At 42.3% G+C, this 25,138-nt stretch overlaps 1 protein-coding gene across 1 annotated transcript in view; it reads right to left on the reverse strand.

The window, feature by feature from the left end:
* Nucleotides 1-25,138, reverse strand: part of LOC134342710 (regulator of G-protein signaling 22-like) — a 184,412-nt gene that overhangs the window by 144,957 nt on the left and 14,317 nt on the right. Inside the window, exon 4 of the mRNA XM_063041199.1 lies at nt 11,548-11,769. Within this exon, the coding sequence (XP_062897269.1) occupies nt 11,548-11,769 (222 nt within the window). The remainder of the gene's footprint in view (nt 1-11,547; nt 11,770-25,138) is intronic.

Consider the following 25,138-nt stretch of genomic DNA (forward strand, 5'->3'; position numbering starts at 1 on the left):
GAGCACCCGGAGGAAAACCACATGGTCATGGGGAGAACGAACCCAGATTTAGCTATGCTGTGGCCTGACTAAGATAGCTGTTGTAAATTTCTGGCCAGATGAAGGCAGGGGGAAGAAAATCAGAAAGATACTGTGCACTAAGAGGGAGAAAGTAAGCGTATCTGAAAGCAATCAAGCTAACTTTGATAATTAGCTATTTGTTGGAAAAATTCCTGCACATGTTAAAATTCAACAAGTAGGACCAGTAACCATGGATTTGTTAAGGGAAGGTCATATCTGAACAACTGAATTGAATTTTTTTAATAGAAACACAGAATGATACACCATGCAAAGAACCCATTTAGACTGTAAATTCCATACTAAACAATGCAAGAGTAATTCATCTAGTTTACTATACATCTCTGTCCTCAGCCAACAGCCTGCAAATTCTTTTTCAGATACTTATCTAGCCTCATTTTGAACACCACCATTGAATCTGCCAACACTGCAACCTCAGCAGTGCCTCCATATTGGACACCATCTATTATGTGCCACCTTACCAAAAGCCTGTGTGAAGAACATGTAGCATGCTTACTAGGTGGCATCTTATCAAATGCCCTTTGGTAGCTCATTTATACTACAAAGGTCAAAGTAAAATTTATCATCAGAGTACATACATGTCAACACTTACAACCCTGAGATTCTTTTTCTGCTGGTATACTTAGCAAATCTATAGAACAGTAACTGTAAACAGGATCTGTAAACTGTAAACAAACTGTGCAAATGCAGATAAATAAGAGGCTTAAAATAGCAAGATAAAAGAGTCCTTAAATGTGTAGCTATCCCCTTTTGTTCAAAGACCCTGATAGTTGAGGGGTAGTTACTGTTCTTGAACCTGGTGGCATGAGTCCTGGGGAACTTGCACCTTCTACCTGATGGCAGCAGCGAGAACTGAGCATGGCCTGGATGGTGAGGATCTTTGATATGGATGCTGCTTTTCTATGGCAACATTTCATGTAGATGTGCTCAATGGTTTTACCCATGATGTACTGGGCCAAATCCACTACCTTTTGTAGGATTTTCCACTCAAAGGCATTGATGTTCCCATACTAGACCATAATGCAGCCTCTCATTATGTACATCAGCTTCCTTTCGGTCACTGATTCCCTCTATTACACCATCAAAAATATTATGAAATTATTTTGATATGATTTGTCTTTAATAAATTGATGCGAGCTTTCTGTAATTAATCCAAATTTGTCCATTTGATTGTTAATTTAGGTTCCTGCTTATTACTTGCTGAATGTTCCACACTGATTGGTGTATTACTGGGATTTATCCAAATACTCTCCTGAATAAGTCCATACTGTTCTACAATTTACCATATTCCAACCCACAGGCACCACTCATGAATCAGATCTTTGAAAGATTATAGCCAGGCCTCTGTAGTGCCCACTCTCATCTCTCACAGTAATCCACAATGCAACCAATCTTGACCAAAAGATTTTAATCCCTTTATTTCGGGACCCTTCTGTAGGTTGTAATCCTAATGAGATTTTAACTACATCTTCTATTACTGATATTCTATCAGCATCTTCTTCCTTAGAAAAGACTGATGTAAAGTAGTCATTTAGTAACAGCCACACCCTGTGCCTGCATAAAAATATTTTTTTCAAATGTCAGCTCCACCTCTAGTCTTACACCGTTTTCCTGATTAAATGCCTGTAAAATACTTTTGGATTCACTTTAAATTACCTTCAAGACTTTTTTTTATGCCCCCTCTCTCTTATTTCATTTTCTTTTACTGTAACTTCCAACAAACTTCTACAGTTGTCCATTTGAAGGTATCCTGACTCAATGCATCCTAATCTGATATGGCAATTCAAATGCACAGGAATGTAAGAAGCTGCAGAGAAAAGTAGACTCGGCCAAACGGCACATCCCTCACCACCACTGGTAGTTTTTACAGGAGGAACAACCTCAAGGAGGCAATAAGGATCATCAAAGATCCCCACTAGCCAGGCGATGCCAGCTTTTCATAGCTACCATCATGCAGAAGCAGGCAGGAGATATAGAAGCCTGAAGTCCCACATTACCAGGTTCAGAAAACAGCTATTACCCTTCAACTATTTAGTTCTTGAACCAACTGGCAAAACCCTAGCGTCACCATGACAACTTTGAAAATTTTGTACTAAAATTGACCATTTTTCATTCTAGTTGTGTTCACTCGTGTAAAAATTGTGCATAATTTATGATTAATTTGTGTTTTTCTTATGAAAAATACTTAAAAGACCACAAGACACAGGAACAGAATTAGGTGATTCAGCCCATCGAGTCTGCTTCACCATTTGATCATGGCTAATTTATTTTCCCTCTCAACCACATTCTCTTGCTTTCTCTCCATAACCTTGGATGCTCTTGCCAAAAACCTATCAAATTCCACTCTAAATATACCCAGTGACTTTACCTCCACAGTCATCTGTGGCAATGAATTCCACAGAATCACCAACCTCTGACAAAATAAAATTCCTTCTCAGTTCTAAAGGGACATTCTTCTATTTTTAGGCTGTGCCTTCTGGTCCTAGACTCTCCCACTATTGGAAACATCCTCTCCATGTCCACTTTATTTAGGCCTTTCAGCATTTGGTACATTTCAAGTGATTCCCCCATAATTCTTCTGAACTCCTGTGAGTACATTCTCAGAGCCATCAAATGCTCCTCCTCTATCTGTCAGAACAGACTCAACAGTTTCTTTTTCGCCTCCTCCCACTTCCTCCAAACTCAAAGTGTAGCCGTGGGCACCCACGTGGGCCCTAGCTATACCTGCCTTTTTGTTGGCTACATAGAACTGTCCTTGTTCCAAGCCTTCCCTGGTAATACTCCCCAACTCTTTCTGCACTACATAGATGACTGCATTGGTGCTGCTTCATGCACTAATGCTGAGCTCATCAATTTCATCAACTTTGCCTCCAACTGGACAGTGACCACCGCTCCCTGGCCTTTAGCATTATCATGGAAAAGGATAGAATCAGAGAGGACAGGAATTTTTAATTGGGGAAAGGCCAATTATGAGGCTATGAGGCTATGAGGCTATAAGGCTAGAACATACGGGTGTGAATTGGGATGAAGTTTTTGCAGGGAAATGTACTATGGACATGTGGTCGATGTTTAGAGATCTCTTGCGGGATGTTAGGGATAAATTTGTCCCGGTGAGGAAGATAAAGAATGGTAGGGTGAAGGAACCATGGGTGACAAGTGAGGTGGAAAATCTAGTCAGGTGGAAGAAGGCAGCATACTTGAGGTTTAGGAAACAGAGATCAGATGGGTCTATTGAGGAATATAGGGAAGCAAGAAAGGAGCTTAAGAAGGGACTGAGAAGAGCAAGAAGGGGGCATGAGAAGGCCTTGGCGAGTAGGGTAAAGGAAAACCTCAAGGCATTCTTCAATTATGTGAAGAAAAAAAGGATGACAGGAGTGAAGGTAGGACCGATTAGAGATAAAGGTGGGAAGATGTGCCTAGAGGCTGCGGAAGTGAGCGAGGTCCTCAATGAATACTTCTCTTCGGTATTCACCAATGAGAGGGAACTTGATGATGGTGAGAAAAAAATGATTGAGGCTGATGTCCTGGAGCACGTTGATATTAAGGGAGGTGTTGGAGTTGTTAAAATACATTAGGACAGATAAGTCCCCGGGGCCTCACGGAATATTCCCTAGGCTACTCCACGAGGCGAGAGAAGAGATTGCTGAGCCTCTGGCTAGGATCTTTATGTCCTCGTTGTCCATGGGAATGGAACCGGAGGATTGGAGGGAGGCGAATGTTGTCCCCTTGTTCAAAAAAGGTAGTAGGGATAGTACGGGTAATTATAAACCAGTGAGCCTTACGTCTGTGGTGGGAAAGCTGTTGGAAAAGATTCTTAGAGATAGGATCTATAGGCATTTAGAGAATCATGGTCTGATCAGGGACAATCAGCATGGCTTTGTGAAGGGCAGATCGTGTCTAACAAGCCTGATAGAGTTCTTTGAGGAGGTGACCAGGCATATAGATGAGGGTAGTGCAGTGGATGTGATCTATATGGATTTTAGTAAGGCATTCGACAAGGTTCCACACGGTAGGCTTATTCAGAAAGTTAGAAGGCATGGCATCCAGGGAAGTTTGGCCAGGTGGATTCAGAACTGACTTGCCTGCAGAAGGCAGAGGGTGGTGGTGGAGGGAGTACATTCAGATTGGAGGATTGTGACTAGTGGTGTCCCACAAGGATCTGTTCTGGGACCTCCACTTATCGTGATTTTTATTAACGACCTGGATGTGGGAGTAGAAGGGTGGGTTGGCAAGTTTGCAGACGACACAAAGGTTGGTGGTGTTGTAGATAGTGTAGAGGATTGTCAAAGGTTGCAGAGAGACATTGATAGGATGCAGAAGTGGGCTGAGAAGTGGCAGATGGAGTTCAACCCAGAGAAGTGTGAGGTGATACACTTGGGAAGGACAAACTCCAAGGCAGAGTACAAAGTGAATGGCAGGATACTTGGTAGTGTGGAGGAGCAGAAGGATCTCGGGGTACATGTCCACAGATCCCTGAAAGTTGCCTCACAGGTAGATAGGGTAGTTAAGAAAGCTTATGGTGTGTTAGCTTTCATAAGTCGAGGATAGAGTTTAAGAGTCGCAATGTAATGATGCAGCTCTATAAAACTCTGGTTTGGCCACACTTGGAGTACTGTGTCCATTTCTGGTCACCTCACTATAGGAAGGATGTGGAAGCATTGGAAAGGGTACAGAGGAGATTTACCAGGATGCTGCCTGGTTTAGAAAGTATGCATTATGATCTGAGATTAAGAGAGCTAGGGCTTTACTCTTTGGAGAGAGGGAGGATGAGAGGAGACATGATAGAGGTGTACAAGATAATAAGAGGAATAGATAGAGTGGATAGCCAGCGCCTCTTTCCCAGGGTACCACTGCTCAATACAAGAGGACATGGCTTTAAGGTAAGGGTAGGAAGTTCAAGGGAGATATTAGAGGAAGGTTTTTTACTCAGAGAGTGGTTGGTGCGTGGAATGCACTGCCTGAGTCAGTGGTGGAGGCAGATACACTAGTGAAGTTTAAGAGACTACTAGACAGGTACATGGAGGATTTAAGGTGGAGGCTTATATGGGAGGCAGGGTTTGAGGGTCGGCACAACATTGTGGGCCAAAGGGCCTGTACTGTGCTGTACTATTCTATGTTCTATGTTCTATGTTCAACTTCCACCCTGTCCTTAAATTCATTTCGTCCATTTCTGATCCCTTTCTTGATCTCTGTCTCCATCTCTGGAGACAAACTGTCTTCCAACAACACACCTAAAAAATGCTGGTGAACGCAGCAGGCCAGGCAGCATCTCTAGGAAGAGGTACAGTCGACATTTCGGGCCGAGACCCTTCGTCAGGACTAACTGAAAGAAGAGATAGTAAGAGATTTGAAAGTGGGAGGGGGAGAGGGAGATCCGAAATGCTAGGAGAAGACAGGAGGGGGAAAGGATGGAGCTAAGAGCTGGACAGGTGATTGGCAAAAGGGATATGAGAGGATCATGGGACTGGAGGCCTAGGGAGAAAGAAAGGAGGAGGTGGGAAGCCCAGAGGATGGGCAAGAAGTATAGTGAGAGGGACAGAGGGAGAAAAAGGAGAGAGAGAAAAAAAATTAATAATAATAATAATAAATAAATAACAGATGGGGTACGAGGGGGAGGTGGGGCATTTGCGGAAGTTTGAGAAGTCAATGTTCATGCCATCAGGTTGGAGGCTACCCAGACGGAATATAAGGTGTTGTTCCTCCAACCTGAGTGTGGCTTCATCTTTACAGTAGAGGAGGCCGTGGATAGACATGTCAGAATGGGAATGGGATGTGGAATAAAATGCATGGCCACTGAGGTGAAGTGTTGCCTCACCTGGAAGGACTGTCTGGGGCCCTGAATGGTGGTGAGGGAGGAAGTGTAAGGGCATGTGTAGCACTTGTTCCGCTTACAAGGATAAGTGCCAGGAAGGAGATCAGTGGGAAGGGATGGGGGGAACGAATGGACAAGGGAATCACGTAGGGAGCGATCCCTGCGGAAAGCAGAGAGATGGGGGGGAGGGAAAGATGTGCTTAGTGGTGGGATCCCACTGGAGGTGGCAGAAGTTACGGAGAATTATATGTTGGACCCGGAGGCTGGTGGAATGGTAGGTGAGGACAAGGAGAACCCTATTCCTAGTGGGGTGGCGGGAGGATGGGGTGAGAGCAGATGTGCATGAAATGGGAGAGAGGCGTTTGAGAGCAGAGTTGATGGTAGAGGAAGGGAAGCCCCTTTCTTTAAAAAAGGAAGACATTTCCTTAGTCCTGGAATGAAAAGCCTCATCCTGAGAGCAGATGTGGCAGAGATGGAGGAATTGCGAGAAGGGGATGGCATTTTTTGCAAGAGACAGGGTGAGAAGAGGAATAGTCCAGGTAGCTGTGAGAGTCCGTAGGCTTATAGTAGACATCAGTAGATAAGCTGTCTCCAGCGATAGAGACAGAAAGATCTAGAAAGGGGAGGGAGGTGTCGGAAATGGACTAGCTAAACTTGAGGGCAGGGTGGAAATTGGAGGCAAAGTTAGTGAAGTCAACAAGCTCAGCATGCGTGCAGGAAGCAGCGCCAATGCAGTCATTGATGTAGCGAAAGAAAAGAGGGGAACAGATACCAGTATGGGCTTGGAACATAGATTGTTCCACAAAGCCAACCAAAAGGCAGGCATAGCTGGGACCCATATGGATGCTCATGGCGACACCTTTAGTTTGGAGGAAGTGGGAGGAGCCAAAGGAGAAATTATTAAGAGTAAGGACTAATTCCGCTAGACAGAGCAGAGTGGTGGTAGAGGGGAACTGGTTAGGTCTGGAATCCAAAAAAAAGCAGAGAGCTTTGAGACCTTCCTGGTAGGGGATGGAAGTATATAGGGACTGGGCATCCATGGTGAAAATAAAGCGGTGGGGGCCAGGGAACACAAAATCATCGAAAAGTTTAAGAGCCTGAGAAGTGTCAAGAACATAGGGATTGAACAAGGGGGGATAAACCAGTGTCCAGGTACGCAGAACTGAGTTCAGTGGGGCAGGAGCAAGCTGAGACAATGGGTCTACCTGGACAGGCAGGTTTGTGGATCTTGGGTAGGAGGTAGAAACGGGAAGTGCCAGGTGTGGGAACTATAAGGTTGGTAGCAGTGGATGGGAGATCCCCTGAGCGGATGAAGTTGGTGATGGTATGGGAGACAATGGCCTGGTGCTCCTTAGTGGGGTCATGATTGAGGGGTAAATAAGAGGAGGTATCTGTGAGTTGTCGCTGTGCCTCGGCAAGGTAGAGGTCAGTATGCCAGACTACAACAGCACCCCCCCCCCCGCTATCAGTGGGTTTTATAGTAAGGTTAGGATTAGTGTGGAGGGAGTGGAGAGCACAGCATTCGGAAGGAGTGAGGTTGGAATGGGAACAAGGTGCAGTGAAGTCGAGAAGGTTGATGTCCTATCAGCAGTTAGCAATAAAGAGATCCAGAGCAGGCAGAAGACCAGAGCGGGGTGTCCATGAAGAGGAGGAGGGCTGAAGACGGGAGAAGGGGTGGGAGGGTCCTTGCCGAAGAAGTAGGCTCGAAGACGGAGCCGGTTGAAGAAGAGTTCAGCATCATGGTGAACACGGAACTCACTGAGGTGTGGGCGAAGGGGGACAAAGACGAAGCCCTTACTGAGGACAGAGCGCTCTGCCTCAGACAGTTGAAGGTCGGAGGGGATGATAAAGACCCGGCATGGATGAGAAGTGGGATCAGAGGGGGGAGGGGCAGGGAGGCTGGGGGTGTCAGTGGAGAGGGGAGGGTTAGGGTGAGAGGAAGATGGAGCCTCTGAGGACCCAGGAGCTGACGGTGGGATCTGAAGGAGACGGGATTGCAGAATGGTGGTGGGGGAAGGGGAGACAGGAGTCACAATAGCAGCACATAAAGACCCGGCCTGGAGTTCAAGGCTGGAGTCGCAGTTGGTGGTTGCGCTATCGCTTTGAAGGTGTCCATGGTCATTGCTGGAGTCCGAGTTTTGAATATGCCCTGGGGTGCTGGAGCCAGCGAGATCAATGGCAGGGGCCGCAATCTGAAGTTCATGCCGGCTGGCCCCGTGTCTTCCAATATCATTTATACACCTATTGATTCCCATGGCTAAACTGCAGGGATTCACTTTCTGCAGGGATTGCTTTCTCTGTGATTCCCTTTGTCCATTTATCCGCACTCATTAGTCTCTCTCCTGGCACTTATCTCCGCAAACAACAGAGATTCTTCACCTGCCCATTCACCTCCTTCCTCACCTCCATTCGAGGCTCCAAGTAGTCCTTCCAGGTGAGACAACACATCACCTCCAATACTGTGTACTGTGCTCCCAACGCAGCCTCCTCTACACTGGTGAGACCCAGTCTAAACTGGGGGACTACTTTGTCAAGCACCTCCACTCCATCTGCAAAAGGCAAAATTTCCCAGTGGCCAAGCATTTTAATTCTCACTCCCTTTCCATTCTGACATGTTGGTCCAGGGCTTCCTCTTCTGACACAGTGGGGTCTCTCTCAGGTTGGAGGAGAACACCTCATATTCCATCTAGATAGCCTCCAACTTGATGGCATGAGCATTGACTTCTACTTCTGATAATTTCCCCTCCTCCTCCCTCGCCTTCTATTCACCACTCTGGCCTCTTACCTCTTCTCCTCATGGGCCTATCACCTCCCCCTGGTGCCCAAACACCTTTTCTTTCTCCCAAGGTCCACTGTCCTATCAGTTTCCTTGTTATCCAGCCCTTTACCTTTTCCAGCTTTTTACTTCATCCCCCATCCCCACCCGCTTGGCTTCACCTATCATCTTCCAGCTTGACCTCTTACCCATCTCCCCCATCCCCCCCACCTTCTTATTCTGGCATCTTCCCCTTCCTTTCCAGTCCTGATGATGAAGGATCTCAGCCAGAAACAACTCTTAATTCATTTCCATAAATGCCAGACCTGCTGAGATCCTCCAGCATTTTATGGGAGTTGCTTCTCATAAGTAAACCGTTTCATTCCTGGGATCATTTTCATGAACTTCCTCTGAACCCTCTTCAATACCTACACATCCATTCTTAGATATGGGGCTCCAACTGCTCACACGACTCCAAATGTGGTCTGACTAATACCTTATAAAGCCTCAGCATTATATCCTTGCTTTTATATTCTTGCTCTCTCAAAATGAACGCTAACCTTGCATTTGTCTTCCTTAGTACCAACTGCAAATGAACCTTTAGAGAATCCAGCACTAGGATTCCCAAGCCCCTTTGTATCTCTGCCTTCTGAATTCACTCCCCATTTAGATTAGTCTTTGCCTCTGCTTCTTTTACTAAAGTGTATGACCCTACATTTCCCCATTCTGCCGCCTCCTTGCCCATAAACCTAATCTGTCCAAGTCCTTCTGCAGACCCCCTGTTTCCTCAACACTATCTGTGCCTCCACCGAACAAGTCAAACGCTGGTTATCCTGTGGCTTGCTGACACCTCGATGCTTTATCACTATCCACATGGCACAAAGCAGCATCTTCAAGCCAGGATGGAATACTCTCTATCTGCCTCGATAAGTACAGTTCCAGCAACAGCCCAGAAGCTCAGTGACAGCCAGGACAAAGAAGCAGGCCACATTAGCACCTAATCAACCACCATAAACATTCCACCATTAATGCACAGTAGCTATCATGTGTACTATCTACAAAACTCACTGTACCTCCTAAATCCGTGATCCAACAAGGAAGGACAAGAAGAATCTGGTAAATGGAAAGTTTACCACTGCATGTTTTCCTCCAAGTTGCATACCACTGTAACTTTGAAATATATCACCAGTTCTTCTTTGTTATTGGGACTAAATCCTGAACTCCCCATCCAAAAACATGTGGGAGTTTGAAAGACAGTAGTGGTTCACTAGCACCTTCTCAAGGGCAGACAGGGATAAGTAACTAATGCTGGCTTTCCCAGTGATACCTAGACCCTAAAAATAATTAAAAGAAAATTCCATGTCCCAGAACTTTTCAGTTTCTGAGAAGTCCTTACTCAATCTAGATGTCCATTTGATTGAAAAGAAGATGGTGATCATTGCCGAAAATGACTTTCAATTAGGTGGCCATTTGTTGTTATTTTGGCAACAATGGGAGAAAAGACCAGAAATGTGAAACCTGTGATGGTTTATTTTTCACATCTAAAACCAAATTTCCTAGTTGGTTGATTGTTGGATCACCTGATTGATGGATGTACATGTAGGTTGGAACTTTTGATGAGGATAGGCTGTTGTCTTACTTGAGGTAACGTGCTTTAACATCATAACAAATGTGCGTATTACTCCCATTGCCCTAGGTCCACTGTTCTGTGCCCTTTATAGCTATTGCTAGATAACTCTAACCGATTAATCTCACTGATGAATGACTCTATCGTCTGTTATTCTTGCATTGCAAAACCCGAAATCTGTACACTCAATCTTTCATGACATGAGGATCTGATGGGTGGCTGATGTCAGTCATATGATGTACACTGTGTTGTTAGAATCCTAAAACCCTCCTGTAAAAACTGCATCCACTCTTTTCCATCCTCATGTGATGAATCAGAACTTTGAAGGCAAATATAAATAAATCCCATGTTCAGTGTTTTTAAGTGATCTGGTGATTGATCATTGAATGATGGGATATGTAATTCTGCAATATGATATCCCTGAAGGAGATAGTTTTAAAGAAATGAAAGCAAGAGTTATTAGCATAATCAGATGAATTATCATGCAATTAAATTTTCTGTGGAGGCAAAGCCAAATATAGCTCCATCCTGTAACGAATGAGTAATATGTTCTTGAACTTCTTGCAGCTGCTCTTCCTGTTTAGGCTCAGCCCCATCCTCGGCAGTACTCACAAGCAATCACAATACTCTCGTATATGGTCTATTCAAAGTTTTATGAAAATTTAACCCTGTAATTTCTTTTCTACAGACTAATTAGAAAATATGACAGTACACATTATATACAACCATGCAAGTTGAAATTTATACATATATATACTCAGATCCCCATTTCTGAAAATTCATTTACATGAAAAACATGAAATATTCAAGTGTTTTCTTTTGAACGTAGGACATCTGCAGTGATTTTGTTCTAATTGAGATTTCCGCAGACACCATCTTTCTTATTTTTACTCTCTGATGGGCATATTCAAAAGGATGGCCTGGTAGTGTAGTGGTTAGCACAATTGCTTTGTAATGTCAGTGATCACTGATTAGGGTTTGATTCCCACTGCAGCCTGTAAGGAGTTTGTACGTTCTCCCCGTGACTGCATGGGTTTCCTCCGGGTGTTCTGGTTTCCTCCCATAGTCCAAAGACATATGGTTAGGGTTATGATCATGAGATGTGGGCATGCTATGTGGCACTAGAAGTATGTTGACACTTTCGAACTGCCCCCTGCACAACCCTCGGACTCTGTTCGTCATTGACGTAAATGACACATTTCATTGTACGTTTTGATGCAAGTGTCAATTAAAGCTAATATTATCCTGTAATTATATCGCAAATCATCTACTAACCTCCACAGTGAACTTGTCATCAAATTTCCAGTGCTGAGCAGTGATATTTTGTTCAAATTTAGGATATTGTTGTTTTGATTTGACTGTCACATTGTAGATCGGGTCAATAGGCATGTAAGCCTGCACCAAACCTTTCAGCTGTTTCAAAAGATTTTTCTTGGCGCTGTCAATAATTTCAAATAACTGTCTTTCTTGGTTATACCAAATTTGCTTTGGAAAGCTCTGAAATAAAAAGAGAATGTATATTTAAATATGCAAAGACAGAACTCCAGACATCCCACCCTGCAAAAACTCATTTCAGGGAGGTAGCACCCCTGCTTCCCCCGCCACAACCCCATATCTGCCCCCCCCCAGTCCAGTTGACCCCCAAGGGTGTATGTAATACTTTGTTTAGTGATTTTGTCTAATCTGTAAATCTGTAAACAAAGTTGCAGAAAGTGTGACATTAAAATATGTACTTATATTATCATGTTTATTCTATTACAACTTTAAGCAAGTCTACATGGAGTTTGGCCTCATCACATAGGACATTTGTGTAGCTCCTTAGCAGCTAGCCAGTTAGTTTAAATAACGTTAGCTATGCTAATGAACGAATGACACCTGTTAAACTCACCTCAATGTGTCTTTTACATTTTAACCCACCACGGGCAATAGAAATGTCACTGTTGCAAACAATGCAACAGTGCAGACAGCAAACAGTGCAGCGAGCAACATTGTCATTATTTTTGAGGTCGACTGTAAAGCCCGCCCACAGAGAAAACTGATAGGTCTACCTAGCACAAAGAGAGACCAATCAGGATGCTCGCTCTCCCTGTCCCTCTCAAAAACAAATCAATTTCCGGGATATTGTATATAATTTCTGGGTGTCAGGGAGCCGCTATCAATATGCAGGAGACACCCGGAACTTCCAGGAGAGGTGGGATGTCTGGAATTCTAATCTCAGCCATATACTTTGCCAACACGGTTACATTGATTAGGAATCTCCATAAAGAATATTTCGCTAGCAAGGAAAATATCATCTGAGCATAAGAAATAAGTATGCATTGTTTCATCTTCTTTGAAAACAGTTTTTAATTTGGAAAAATATTGGAGAAGGGGAAAATATCTTTTGACTGTGCTATAAGATTAAAGTGCCATGTGATGAACCCATAAAAAACGTATCCAGATAAAGATGAAGAAATACTTAGAATGATGCAACAATTCATCCTTCTTTCTGACTCTTTGTGCTACCATATTATGAAGTCCAACACATAACATCTATAGAGCAATAAAGTATTAACTGCCTAGCTTATTTGTGTCATGGAGCAATGGACTAGGTTCAAATTGAATGCTGATCAAATGTGCAAGAACAAACAACATATTTTACATCAAAAAATGACATACCAAGAGATAAGTTACAGTAATTATGTCAGCTTTGGGTTAATTATTACTTAAGTGGCAAAGGTAGGAGGGATCCGTCAGCAAGAAAGAAAGTTGGTGGTTGACAACCTCATACATTAAAAATAATTATATACGGGGATAACAACTATAACGGCTTGAATGAATAATTTGACTTCAATTGATTTTGGAATAGATCCAGGAATCTTAACCATAATAATACAGACAAAATATAGTATTTAAAGCAGCATAATTTCCAACATATTCCTATGAATCGGCCTGAAGTATTACTTCAATTTCTCCCTCCAACATTGCTGTTTGCCTACTGAGTATTTCTAGCATCTTATTATCCTAACGTTAGATTTCCAGCATCTGCAATATTATGCTTTTGGATTCAATTTTTCAATAGTGTCCTGCAGCACTTAAAAAAGTTCTAGGGCACTGGGAAATAGATGTTCTTTTTTTTTAGCATTGTGTGCTTTTTTTTGAATATGGATTGAAGAAATCCACTGACTGAGAAATTGAGTGTCATGAAATCAGGTTATGACTACATGTGGAAGTTGCAGTTGTCACAAGTACAGACTCTGCTGTGCAGTCTGAGTGCCTCGCAGGCAAACAACTGAAAGGGCTCAGCAATCACACTCATGAGTATGTATGTTCCAGCCAATTAGAGAGTCTTTGTGATTGTACCTAACTCCCTTCCATTTGTTTCAGTCTTTTCATGTCTTGACTGAAGCGCAATGACATCAATGCTCCCTGTTTACCTTAGTCCTCATTCTGGGAAAGTGCAAACTGAGCGCAAGATTGACATTGTAAAGGGGAGGATTTAATTTAGAATATTGTTACTGCTTCTGAGCTGCAGTGTTGCCGCTGGTTTTAGTTTGAAAGTTTCAGTTAACGGCCCTGTTGGCCTAACATTCACTATTTTCCTTTTCTTCTACACAGTTCTACAAAAAAAAATCAGCGAACTGTTCAATTTGCTTCAGTGCCTCTCCCTCTGCACTTGGGACACCACTGTATACTGTGGCAGCAAGATTCGACCATCAAAATGGACGCAGTGGAGAGAGAACAGGTAACTATAGCCCTGACATTCATTTGTCAAGTAGGAGAGGAGTTAAAGTCAGTGGAGGCTGGGTGAGCACAAGTAGCTCGTGCAGTGTGAGAGCTACTCTCAGAGTGGCAAGCCCAGTCCAAACCGGTTCATCGGTAAGATGGAGGTGAAGTTGGAGTCAGTAAAGACTGGATTGGCAGTACAGTCTCACAGTGGAACAACTGCTTTCAGAGTGGCAAACACAGTCCAAGCAGAAAGAAGAGATTTGTTAGGATTTGCAGCAACAATTCAGCAACTCACCAGAGACAGCCAGAAATCAGGTGGCAGCCATTACTGCTCTTGCTGCTGCTACTCAGCAGCTCTCTGCCAAGACAGTCCCACTCCCAGCATCAGCATCTCCCACATCCTCCTCGGTAGCAGTCTCATTAGCCTCAGCAACTATGCCCCAGTTCCCTTGGCAGCTTGCAGACCTGAACTGAGTATTCCTCCAGCAATCTCCAGGATACAATTGGGTCTTATAAGACAAACTTAGATAGGTACACGGAGCTATGTGCTAGGGAAATTCTAGGCAGTTTCTAGAGTAGGTTGCATGATCGGTACAACATTGTGGGCCGAAGGGCCTGTAAAGTGCTGTAGATTTCTATGTTCTAATCAGATACTTAAGTGACCTCAACAACTGCAAGAACCTCATTACCCAGTGTGAGCTGACTTTCTAAGCTCTGCCAGGTTAGTTCAGTTACATTCTGCTGAACTGGAGTCAAACAACAAAGAAACGGACTCATGCCCAGTGAGTCTGTGTCACCAAAAAATATCTGTTTGCTATTTTACACTAACTACATTTTGTTCTCCCACATTCACATCAAATCCCTCAGGATTCTGACACTCACATGCACACTAGGGATGGCTAATCAACCTTCAAATCTACATAAATTGGCATGTGGGAGGAAACCATTTTAGAAATCATAGGTTGAACTCTGATTGCTGGAGCTGCATCTAAAAAGTAAATGCAGTTACAACACCCAGTTATCGTGTTCAATATGAGCTAGAAAGACTAAAATTTTTTAAGCACAGCTGAGATCATTGTCAGCAGAGGTCCCCACCAGCACAAAAGCTGGTCAACTCTCCCAACAGCCCAGCAAGGGTAAGATAGAGGGGGTGGAACAGGCAAGCAGTCTGAGAGGCTGGTGGCATGATAGGCAGTAAACACTGCCAGCAGTCAGGCTACCTGCTGGCCTCAAAAGAAAGGAAGTGCCGGTAATTACAGCACTAACTTGATGTCATGGAATAGATGATCTGGTCCAAGATCAGAGACAGCACTGGCAAAATGCTTGAAACATATACAGTAATTATATTGACTGCACAATTACCAGGTTACGGATCAGTTTGAATTTATATTGGAAGATATTTCTGCTGTGTATTTAATATTTCAGTAGTATTTGAGTAATATTGTAAATATATTGTTTGACAAAGCATACTTGTTCATAATTAATTATATGTTATATATAAAATGAATTGCATATATCATGACATTACCATGTGGTATGTATGCACCTCACTTAAACTAAACACAAAACTAAGACTCTCATCATTTTGGACTCCCGCCTTTTTACTACAATTAGTTTTTCTGTTGTGAAGTTGCAAAACAAAACAGTGGTGATGAGAAAGTTTTAAATAAACCCATGCAGCAAGACGTTCAAGTTTAAAAAAAAAGAAACAGTTGAGTTTAAATGAAAATGCAACGCAGCATGTGCAGAGACAATCAAGTTAAAAATGAAAGGCAGAAAACCTAAGAATTAACGGGTTCATACACAATGAGTACTGGGCGAAAAGAATCATTAAAAAAAAGAGCAGAAATCTGTGGCTACATTGAAAAAATTGATGTGTTTGATTACATAAAAGATAACTGGATTTTGTATACCGAACCAATTAAGCAGTATTTTAAAACAAATGAAATAGCCAATGAGAAACAAGTATTAATTTTGCTGAGTGCATTGGTTCAAAGGTCAAGTTTAATGTCAGAGAAATGTATACAATATACATCCTGAAATGCTTTTTCTTCACAAAACATCCACGAAAACAGAGAAGTACCCCAAAGAATGAACAACAGCTAAACGTGAGAACTCCAAAGTACCCCCCCAGCTCCCCCCTCCTGCACGTAAGCGGCAGCAAGCAATGATCCCCCTCCAAGGGTTAAAAGATTCAAAGATTAACTGCTCCAATCAAACCAGCCGAAATTAACTTTGCTAATATAGTGAAAGTAATGCAGGAACATTTAGAACCAGAATACTTTAGGTTTCATAAGCAAAATGAAAAAGAAGGGGAGTTCATTTCATCATGCTGAAATTGATGAAATTGGCTGAATTGAAGAGATTGGGCATTGTCAGTTAAATGATGAGCTTAATGATGCACTGAGAGATTATTTAGTTTGTATGGAATCTTATAAGAAAGCATTCAAAAAATGGCTTCTAACTGAAGTACAACTTAGATTTAAAAGAGCAGTTGAAATAGCTATATCAATGGCAACTGCAGACAGAGATGCAATTGAGTTGCAGTCAGGAATGAAAGTGAGCGTGAACAAAATTACAGCATCTAGATGGAGGCCAACCGAGCTGATCACGTTGTGTTACCTTTATGGCAGGGGCTCACATACACCAGATCAATGCAGGTTTAAGAGTGAAAATGCAGAAAATGCAACAATGTAGGACACATACAAAGAGCATGTAGGGCAGACAGGAATTAATGGACCGCACAGGGAAGAGAAAAAAGCTAAAAAGTAAAGTTGTAGTTTCAAATCCAGCACTAATCCGCAGACTGTTAATGAAAATTCTGATAATGATGAGAGTGACACTGGACTGCGTAGCTTTGAGATTTACAATGAGGAAGCTAACAATAGGCAAGCAATAAGGCTTACACCAGAAATGAACAACAAATTAATTAAAATAGAATTGGACATCTGCCTGGCTGATTCAGTCGTTCCACAAATGAGTTTGAACAGCATTTCAAAGATACTGAAATGAAGTCTACAGATATCCAACTAAGAACTTATACCAGGGAAAAGATAACCCTTGTGGGAATGACATCTGTTACAATGAAATACAGCAACAAACATGCCACAATGGGCTTGTATGTGGCAAAAACAAGAGGGCCAGCACTGTGGGGGCATGATTGGCTGAGACAACTACAACTTGATTGGAAACCTATCCACTATTTCCATGCCGCATTCCCTGCAATAGAGTCAACTGAAAATAAATTTAAATAGGTAATGATGATGCCATAACTCTCTCCATGCTGGACGCCATAAACAGTTGTATAACAGGCAGCAAATAGGAATTGGTGTCAAGCTCAGGGCCTCTGGTTGGAAAGCATATTGGACCAAAGACGGACGATGCTGCTCAGAGGAGTCGTGAAAGTGATGAAAGCAGTAATCAGACTACAACAGTTTTTATACGCAACATATCTGAAAAAGCTTCTGATATGTTAATCAGGCAGTTACTTGAAAAATTTGGATTGGATTTAAGTTGGAATGGTCTTCAAGGAGCTACAGGAAAGTTGCAAGCATTCGGCTTTTGTGAATATAAAGAACCAGAATCTACTCTGCGTGCATTAAGGTTATTGCTTCTGAACATTTAAAGAGAATTCAGGAAACAGTTAACAGGTCTTTAGTGTGTTGACCAAAGAAACCAATAATCAAAATACTGGCAAAAGGATTTTAAAAGTTAATTAAAACACATTCTGTTAAGTTTGCACTTATGGGAGGGGAAATAATGAAATTCCTGCTAAAGGAGAACTTATAAAATCATCTAGAAAACAAAAATATCGAATGGTCATTATTTATTCTTTTCCTCCTTCATTGTAGCATAGGAGGCAGCACCTGTAACTATCCACGAAACGTACTACAGTTAATCACAGACCGACAGTGTGTCCAAAACCCAAGAAAGGAGCATGCATACATGGAGTCATCACCAGCTGCAGATTTCTCTGGATCAAACACTAGCCTGAGTTAGTTAGTTAGTTATGTAGACCAAACACTCCCCCGAGTTAGTTAGTTATGTATGTGGATCAAACACTACCCCGGGTTAGTTAGTTAGTTATGTAGAGATACAGTGTGGGATTGGCCCCTCTGGCCCAATGAGCCACATTACCCAGCAACATAATCACAGGACAATTTAAAATGATCAATTAACCTACCAACGAGTACATCTTTAGCCTGTGGGTGGAAAATTGAACAACCAGAGGAAACGCATGCATTTACAGAGAGGATGTACAAACCCCTTACAGAAGACACTGGGATTAAACTTCGAGCTCCAAAGCTCCGAGCTGTAATAGCGTCACGTTAACTGCTACACTACCATGGTGCCTTGGGAATACATCTCCATTCTTTCATTAGTGCGGGGCCTAAATCCTGGAACTCATTCTTTCAACAGTGTCATGAGAATTAAGAAACGTGACAAGCAGCATTTCAATGTGCCAGTTCACCATTACCTTCTCAAGGGCAAATGGGATGGGCAATATGTGCTGCCTTCACCGGTGATGCTCAGATGGCAAAAATTTTGAATAGAAATCTCAGGAGGGGTCAAAATTTGGAACTGAGTTGATGATAAATTTTTGGAAACCATCCACCGGGTTTTGCACATACAAGTCACAGAATGATGAATTTTTGTTTAAAGAAATGAAGGATAGGAGGAGTGGTTCAGAATATGGAGGAGGTGCAAGATTAGTAAGAAGCAATGATGAGGATGGGGGAAGAAGCGGCTGTGAAGATGCAGATGATCTAGCCTTCACAAACACAAGAAAATCTGAAGATGCTGGAAGTCCGAAGAAACACACAAAATGCTGGAGGAATTCAACAGGTCATACAGCATCTATGGAAATGAACAGTTGATGTTTTGGGCTGAGACCCTTCTTCAGGGCTGAGAAGGAAGGGGGAAGACAGCAGAATAAAAAGGTATGAAGAGGGGAAGGAGGCTGGCTGGAAGGTGATAGGTCAAGCCAGGTGGGTGGGAAAGGTCAGAGCTGGAGAAGAAAGAATCTGATAGGAGAGGATAGGAGAGGAAAGTGGACCATAGGAGAAAGAAAAGGAAGAGGGACCCGGGGGGTGGGGGGGGGGCGGAATTAAGCAGCTGAGAAGTGAAAGGTCAGAGCCAGGAAAAGAGGAGGCGGGGGTAGAATTTGTTTATCGGGAGGAGAAATTGAAATTCATACTATTGGGTTGGAGGGTACCCAGACACAATACAAGATGTTGCTCCTCCACCCTGAAGGTGGACATCTTTGCCATAGAGGGAGTACAAAGAAGGTTCACCAGATTGATTCCTGGGATGGCAGGTCTTTCATATGAAGAAAGACTGGATGAACTGGGCTTGTACTCGTTGGAATTTAGAAGATTGAGGGGGGATCTGATTGAAACGTATAAGATCCTAAAGGGATTGGACAGGCTAGATGCGGGAAGATTGTTCCCGATGTTGGGGAGGTCCAGAACGAGGGGTCACAGTTTGAGGATAGAGGGGAAGCCTTTTAGGACCGAGATTAGGAAAAACTTCTTCACACAGAGAGTGGTGAATCTGTGGAATTCTCTGCCACAGCAAACTGTTGAGGCCAGTTCATTAGCTATGTTTAAAAGGAAGTTAGATATGGCCCTTGTGGCTACAGGGGTCAGGGGGTATGGAGGGAAGGCTGGGTTCTGAGTTGGATGATCAGCCATGATCATAATAAATGGCGGTGCAGGCTCGAAGGGCCGAATGGCCTACTCCTGCACCTATTTTCTATGTTTCTATGTTTCTATGTTAACATGTTGGAACGGGAATCAGAATTAAAACGTTTGGTCACCGGGAAGTTTTCACACTTTCTTAAACACTTTAACATACCTACTACGCATTTGCTTATATTCCTTGCGCAAAATGATTAAGTCTAAATTAACTGATCCAAGAATATCCGAGTAACTAATATCCACACAATGAAGAATCAAAACCACAGAGAAAACATGTCAATTATTATTTTCATTAATTTATTTATTTTTAATTGTGGTTCCAATGTACCAGTTTTATCTGCAAACAAAAGAATTGTAGCAATAACAATCTATTCTTGATTTCCAAGACTATGAAATTTTTACAACAGGAAAACTAATAGGAAAACATGTACAGTGAATCTAGAATGAGAGACAACATAGCAAATGGAATGGTATAGGATAGCATTTTCAAAGCCTAGATTGTCAGGAGGAGACCTGCTATATTTTTAAACAGTCTTGCTGTTAATCTTTTAACAAAATGAAGTTTTGTGCATTTTCTTACTGACTCTGCATTGCCATATCTTTCAAGGTGATTTTTAACAGTGGAATCTGCTGAAGGGCTTGAAAGGTGGCCATCAACTGCTGTGGGTCTTGAGATCCTGGCATCAGATTGAGCTGACCTGGACTAGGGATAAACGAGGACTCGCAGGACAGAGGTATGGTGTTGTCATAGAAAATGCCCCTTGGTCTACTTTGTACATCCCTATCACCAACTAACCATCTACACCAATCTTTTTTCCAACATTCATCCTGTAGCTTTCTATGCCTTGCCATTAGAAGTCAAGGGAAGGGGTTTGGACTTCCTTTGTTTCAGATGTGGCACTTGAGAACTTGAATAGAATTTTCCATATCAGCTCGAAGTTGATTAAAAGTAAAACAACAAAAACTATTTTGATGCTGGAAGTCTGAAATAAAAACAGAAAATGCTGGAAGGGTCAGGCAGCATCTGTGGAAGGAGAAACTGTTAAATGTTCAGGTTGACGACCATTCATCAAAACCAAGAAAGAGAGCAAGTTAGTCTAAGCAACAGAGGTAGGTTCATCAAAGAGAATATCTGAATTAACTGATTCCACCATCTCCTCTACACTTTCGGCGTTAAAAACCTACCCCTCTGATCCCTTTTAAAACTCCTGTCATTCACTTCAAAATTGTGCTTTCTTGTTTTTGGTAATCCTACCATCGGAAAATATATTTGATCACTAAGGAAAACAAGCCCAGTGCATTCAATCTCTCCCCATAAATAAAATCCTCCAACTCGGGCTATGTCATGATGAATATCCTCTGCACTCTGTCCAGTGCAAACCCATTCTTCTTAGAGTGTGGCCCCCTCTACAATGGACTGGGTGATTGCTTTCCGGAGCTCCTGCAATCATTTTGCTAAAGTGACCCTGACTTTTCAATTTAACATCTCACACACTCCCATCTTTCATTGTTACAATGAGGTCCAATGTGGGAGTGCAAGAGTAACATCTCATTTCTTGTCTGAAATCATTGCAGCCTGCAAGACTGTAATGAATTCTCCAAATCTGACAACTGGCTTTTGCTTTCTGCTTAAATCAGGGCCCGCCATTCCTATTTGAAAATTCTGGCACATCATCCTGACTTTACATTAGCAATATATTACAAGAGCAAAGCAGTTTAACTGACCACTTAATGGTTACATGCTTTCACCTACTACAGTCATTCACTTTATTCTACATTTACTAATCAGCCCACCCATATTTTTGACAAATCAGCTGAGATCCCAGCACTGATCCTTAAGAAACATTGCTGGTAATATTCCATAGATCCGAATAGCACCCTTCTGCCACTACCCTCTGTCAGAGATGAGGAGGAAAATTTTTAGCCAGAGGGTGGTGAATCTGTGGAATTCATTGCCACAGACATCTGTGGAAGTTAAGTCATTGGGTATATTTAAAGCAGAAGTTGATAAGTTCTGGATTAAGGGTGTCAAAGTTTACAGGGAGAAGGCAGGAGAATAGGGTTGAGAGGGATAATAAATCAGCCATGACGGAATGGGGAGAAGACTCAACAGGTCGAATGGCCCAAATCTAATCTTATGTCTTATGATCCTAAGGTGATGAACTTATAAACATATTGAATTGATATTAACTTCACCCATTGAAGAATTTTAATTTTTCCTGATTTTTATTAATCAAAGTTCAGTGTTTTTTTTTACAAAAAATGCTATGATCTGTGCTCAATGACTAAAGAATGTTGAGGAAGTCCAATGCTCCTGTTTGTTAATTAATGTTCCACCAAAAATCACCATGAGATCTGTTAGGACAACAGAAGCTTGACGTGTGGTGTTGGTTGTGAACTACTTAACTCTGTTTATAGAATGCTGCTTCAGGTCTAAATCCATCCTGCTTATCACAGCGAATGTTCTAGGTGAAAGTTTCCACACTGAACTCAAGAATTCCTCCATAAGAATAGCACAGAATCTTCCCAAATTGGCACAGATACTTACATCCGAATAGGTCATTGGTGAGGATGATGCCTTAGAGGCTTTCCACTTCATGTTAGTGTTCTCACTGTAGTACACAACATAACTAGCCTAGCAACTATTTCCTTCAGTCAGTTTGGTCAATAAATCTAAAACTGTTGCTGGACATACTGGATATAGCACCACCTCCAGCTTTTCTAAGTGTTTATTTCAAACAAGAAATAATACGTATGCATCAGCATCATCGTAGGTGATGGACAGCGCATTTCTCTGCTATGAAAAATGAGCTTATTTATCACATGTACAGTGAAACATAGTAAAATATGACATTTCATCAAACCAAATCAGCAAGATTTATGCTGGGGCTACTTGCAAAAGTAGCCACACTTCCAGCGCCAACAACTCCAACCCTAACAGAATGTCTTTGGAATGTGGGAGGAAACCAGAGCACCTGGAGGAAACCCACACAGTCATGGGGAAAACGTACAAGTTCCGTACAATTAGAGGCTGGAATCAAACTTTAATCAGTGATCTCTGTCACTATAAAGCAACTGTGTTAACTGCTACACAACCATGCCACCCCAGCAGGGTGCATTGGGCCAGGTCATATTGGAGTAGGTACGTTACCAAGAATCATCCATCCATGACATAAGGCCATTAGATATAGCCGCAGAATTAGGCCATTTGGCCCATCGAGTCTTCTCCAATATTTCATCATAGGGGATCCATTTCCCTCTCAGCCCCATCTGCCACTTCTTTGCCCATTCTCCTAATCTCTCTAAGTCCTTCTGCAGCCTCCCTGCTTTCTCAACACTACCTGCCCTGCCACCTATCTTTGTATCGTCCACAAATTTAGACACAAAGCCATTAACTCCATCATCCAAATCACTGACATACATACAACATAAAAAGAAGCGGTCCCAATACAAACTCCTGTGGAACACTGGTAGCCAACCAGAAAAGGCTCCCTTTATTCCCACTTCTTACTTCCTGCCAATCCATACTGGTATCTTTCCTGTATACCATGGGTTTTTAAACTTGTAAAGCAATTTCATGTGCAGCATCTTATCAAAGGATTTTTGAAAATCCAAGTACACAAGATCCACAGATTCTCCTTTGTCTATCCTACTTATTATTTCTTCAAAGAATTCCAACAGATTTGTCAGGCAAGATTTTCCCTTAAGGAAGCAACGTTGACTTCAACCTATTTTATCATGTGCTACCAAGTATTCCGAAACCACATCCTTAACAATCAACTCCATCCACTGAGGTCAGAAACCTAGGGTGTAGACTATCTGATCTAGGTGATTGATCTACTTTCAGACCTTTCAGTTTCCTAAGCACCTTCTCCTTAGTAATGGCAACTTCACTCCTTCTGCCCCCGGCACTCTCAAACTTCCACCATACTGCTTGTGTTTTTCACAGTGAAGACTGATGAAAAATACTTATTCAGTTTGTCCACCATTTCCTTCTCCCCCATTACTACCCCTTCTGCATCATTTCCAGTGGTACGATATCTACTTTTGCCTCTCTTTTACTCTTTATGAATCTGAAGAGACCACTGGTATCCTATTTAATATTATTGGCTAGCTTACCTTTGTATTCCACCTTTTTCCTCTTTATGACCTTTTTTATTTGCCTTCTGTTGGTTTTTAAAAGATTCACAATCCTCTAATTTCCTACTAATTTTTGCTCTATTATATGCCCTCTCTTTGGTTTTTATGTTGGCTTTGAATTCCCTTGTCAGCCACGATTGCATCATCCTGCCATTAGAACACTTCTGCATTTTCCAAATTGCTCCCAGAAATTCCAGCCATTCCTGATCTGCCGTCATCCCTGCTGATGTCCCCTACCAATCAACTTTGGCCAGATCCTCCCTTATTCCCACATTGCTCACATTGACTTGATTTAGATAGTCTGGGCTTTACTTGCTGGACCTCCACACTTAAGCCCACAGCTGAGGACCGGACTAATCAGCAATGCTGGGTTGTACAGAGGATCCACAACCAAAACAGAATGGTGGGATTGTCACCTGTCAAAACTGTCACAGATGTTAAGTTTTTAAAATATCTCTGACATTCAGTAACATTTAAAAAACAATTACATTTGAAGTGAAGTTAAATGTCCAAAATAACAAATAATTTAAAACCTTACATTAAAGCAAAAAAATTTAATTTAAAACTTACTTCCACCTTTTCCTCATTTGCAGGTTTGAAAACCCCATTGGATTGCAGAATCAGCAACACAACAATCTGACAGATTCAATTCTCCAAATATGTCAGAGTGCCAGATTTACTCCACGTAAATGCAACCAATGCAGCATAGAGGTAAATACATAGAAATTTACAGAACGTTACAGGCCCTTCGGCCCACAATGTTGTGCCGACCATGTAACCTACTCTAGAGATGGCTAGAAATTCAATAGCGCATAGCCCTCTATTTTTCTAAGCTCCACGTACCTATCTAAGAGGCTCTTAAAAGACCGTCTTGTATCTGCTTCCACCACCACCGCCAGCAGTGCCTTCCACACATCCATCACTCTGTGTGAAAACTTACCCCTGACATCCCCTCGGTACCTATTTCCAAGCACCTTAACTATGCCCCCTCATGTTAGCTATTTCAGCCCTGGGGAAAAGCCTCTGTCTATCCACATGATCGATGCCCCTCATCATCTTATCAGGTCACCTCTCATCCTCTGTCATTCCGAGGAGAAAAGGCCAAGTACACTCAACCTATTCTCATAAGGTACGCCCTCCAATCCAGGCAATATCCCTGTAAATCTTCTCTGCACGCTCTCTATAGTGCTCACAATACACTATGATTTGATAACCTATGCACTCACTTTCAAGAACTATCTTTTTTTTCTTTTGTATTTGTACAATTTGGTGTCTTTTGCAGTGGTTGTTTGTCTGTCCTGTTGAGCGTGGTTTTTCAA

The sequence above is a fragment of the Mobula hypostoma genome, chromosome 1 (assembly GCF_963921235.1).
Source record: "Mobula hypostoma chromosome 1, sMobHyp1.1, whole genome shotgun sequence".
Classification (NCBI taxonomy): Eukaryota; Metazoa; Chordata; class Chondrichthyes; order Myliobatiformes; family Myliobatidae; genus Mobula; species Mobula hypostoma.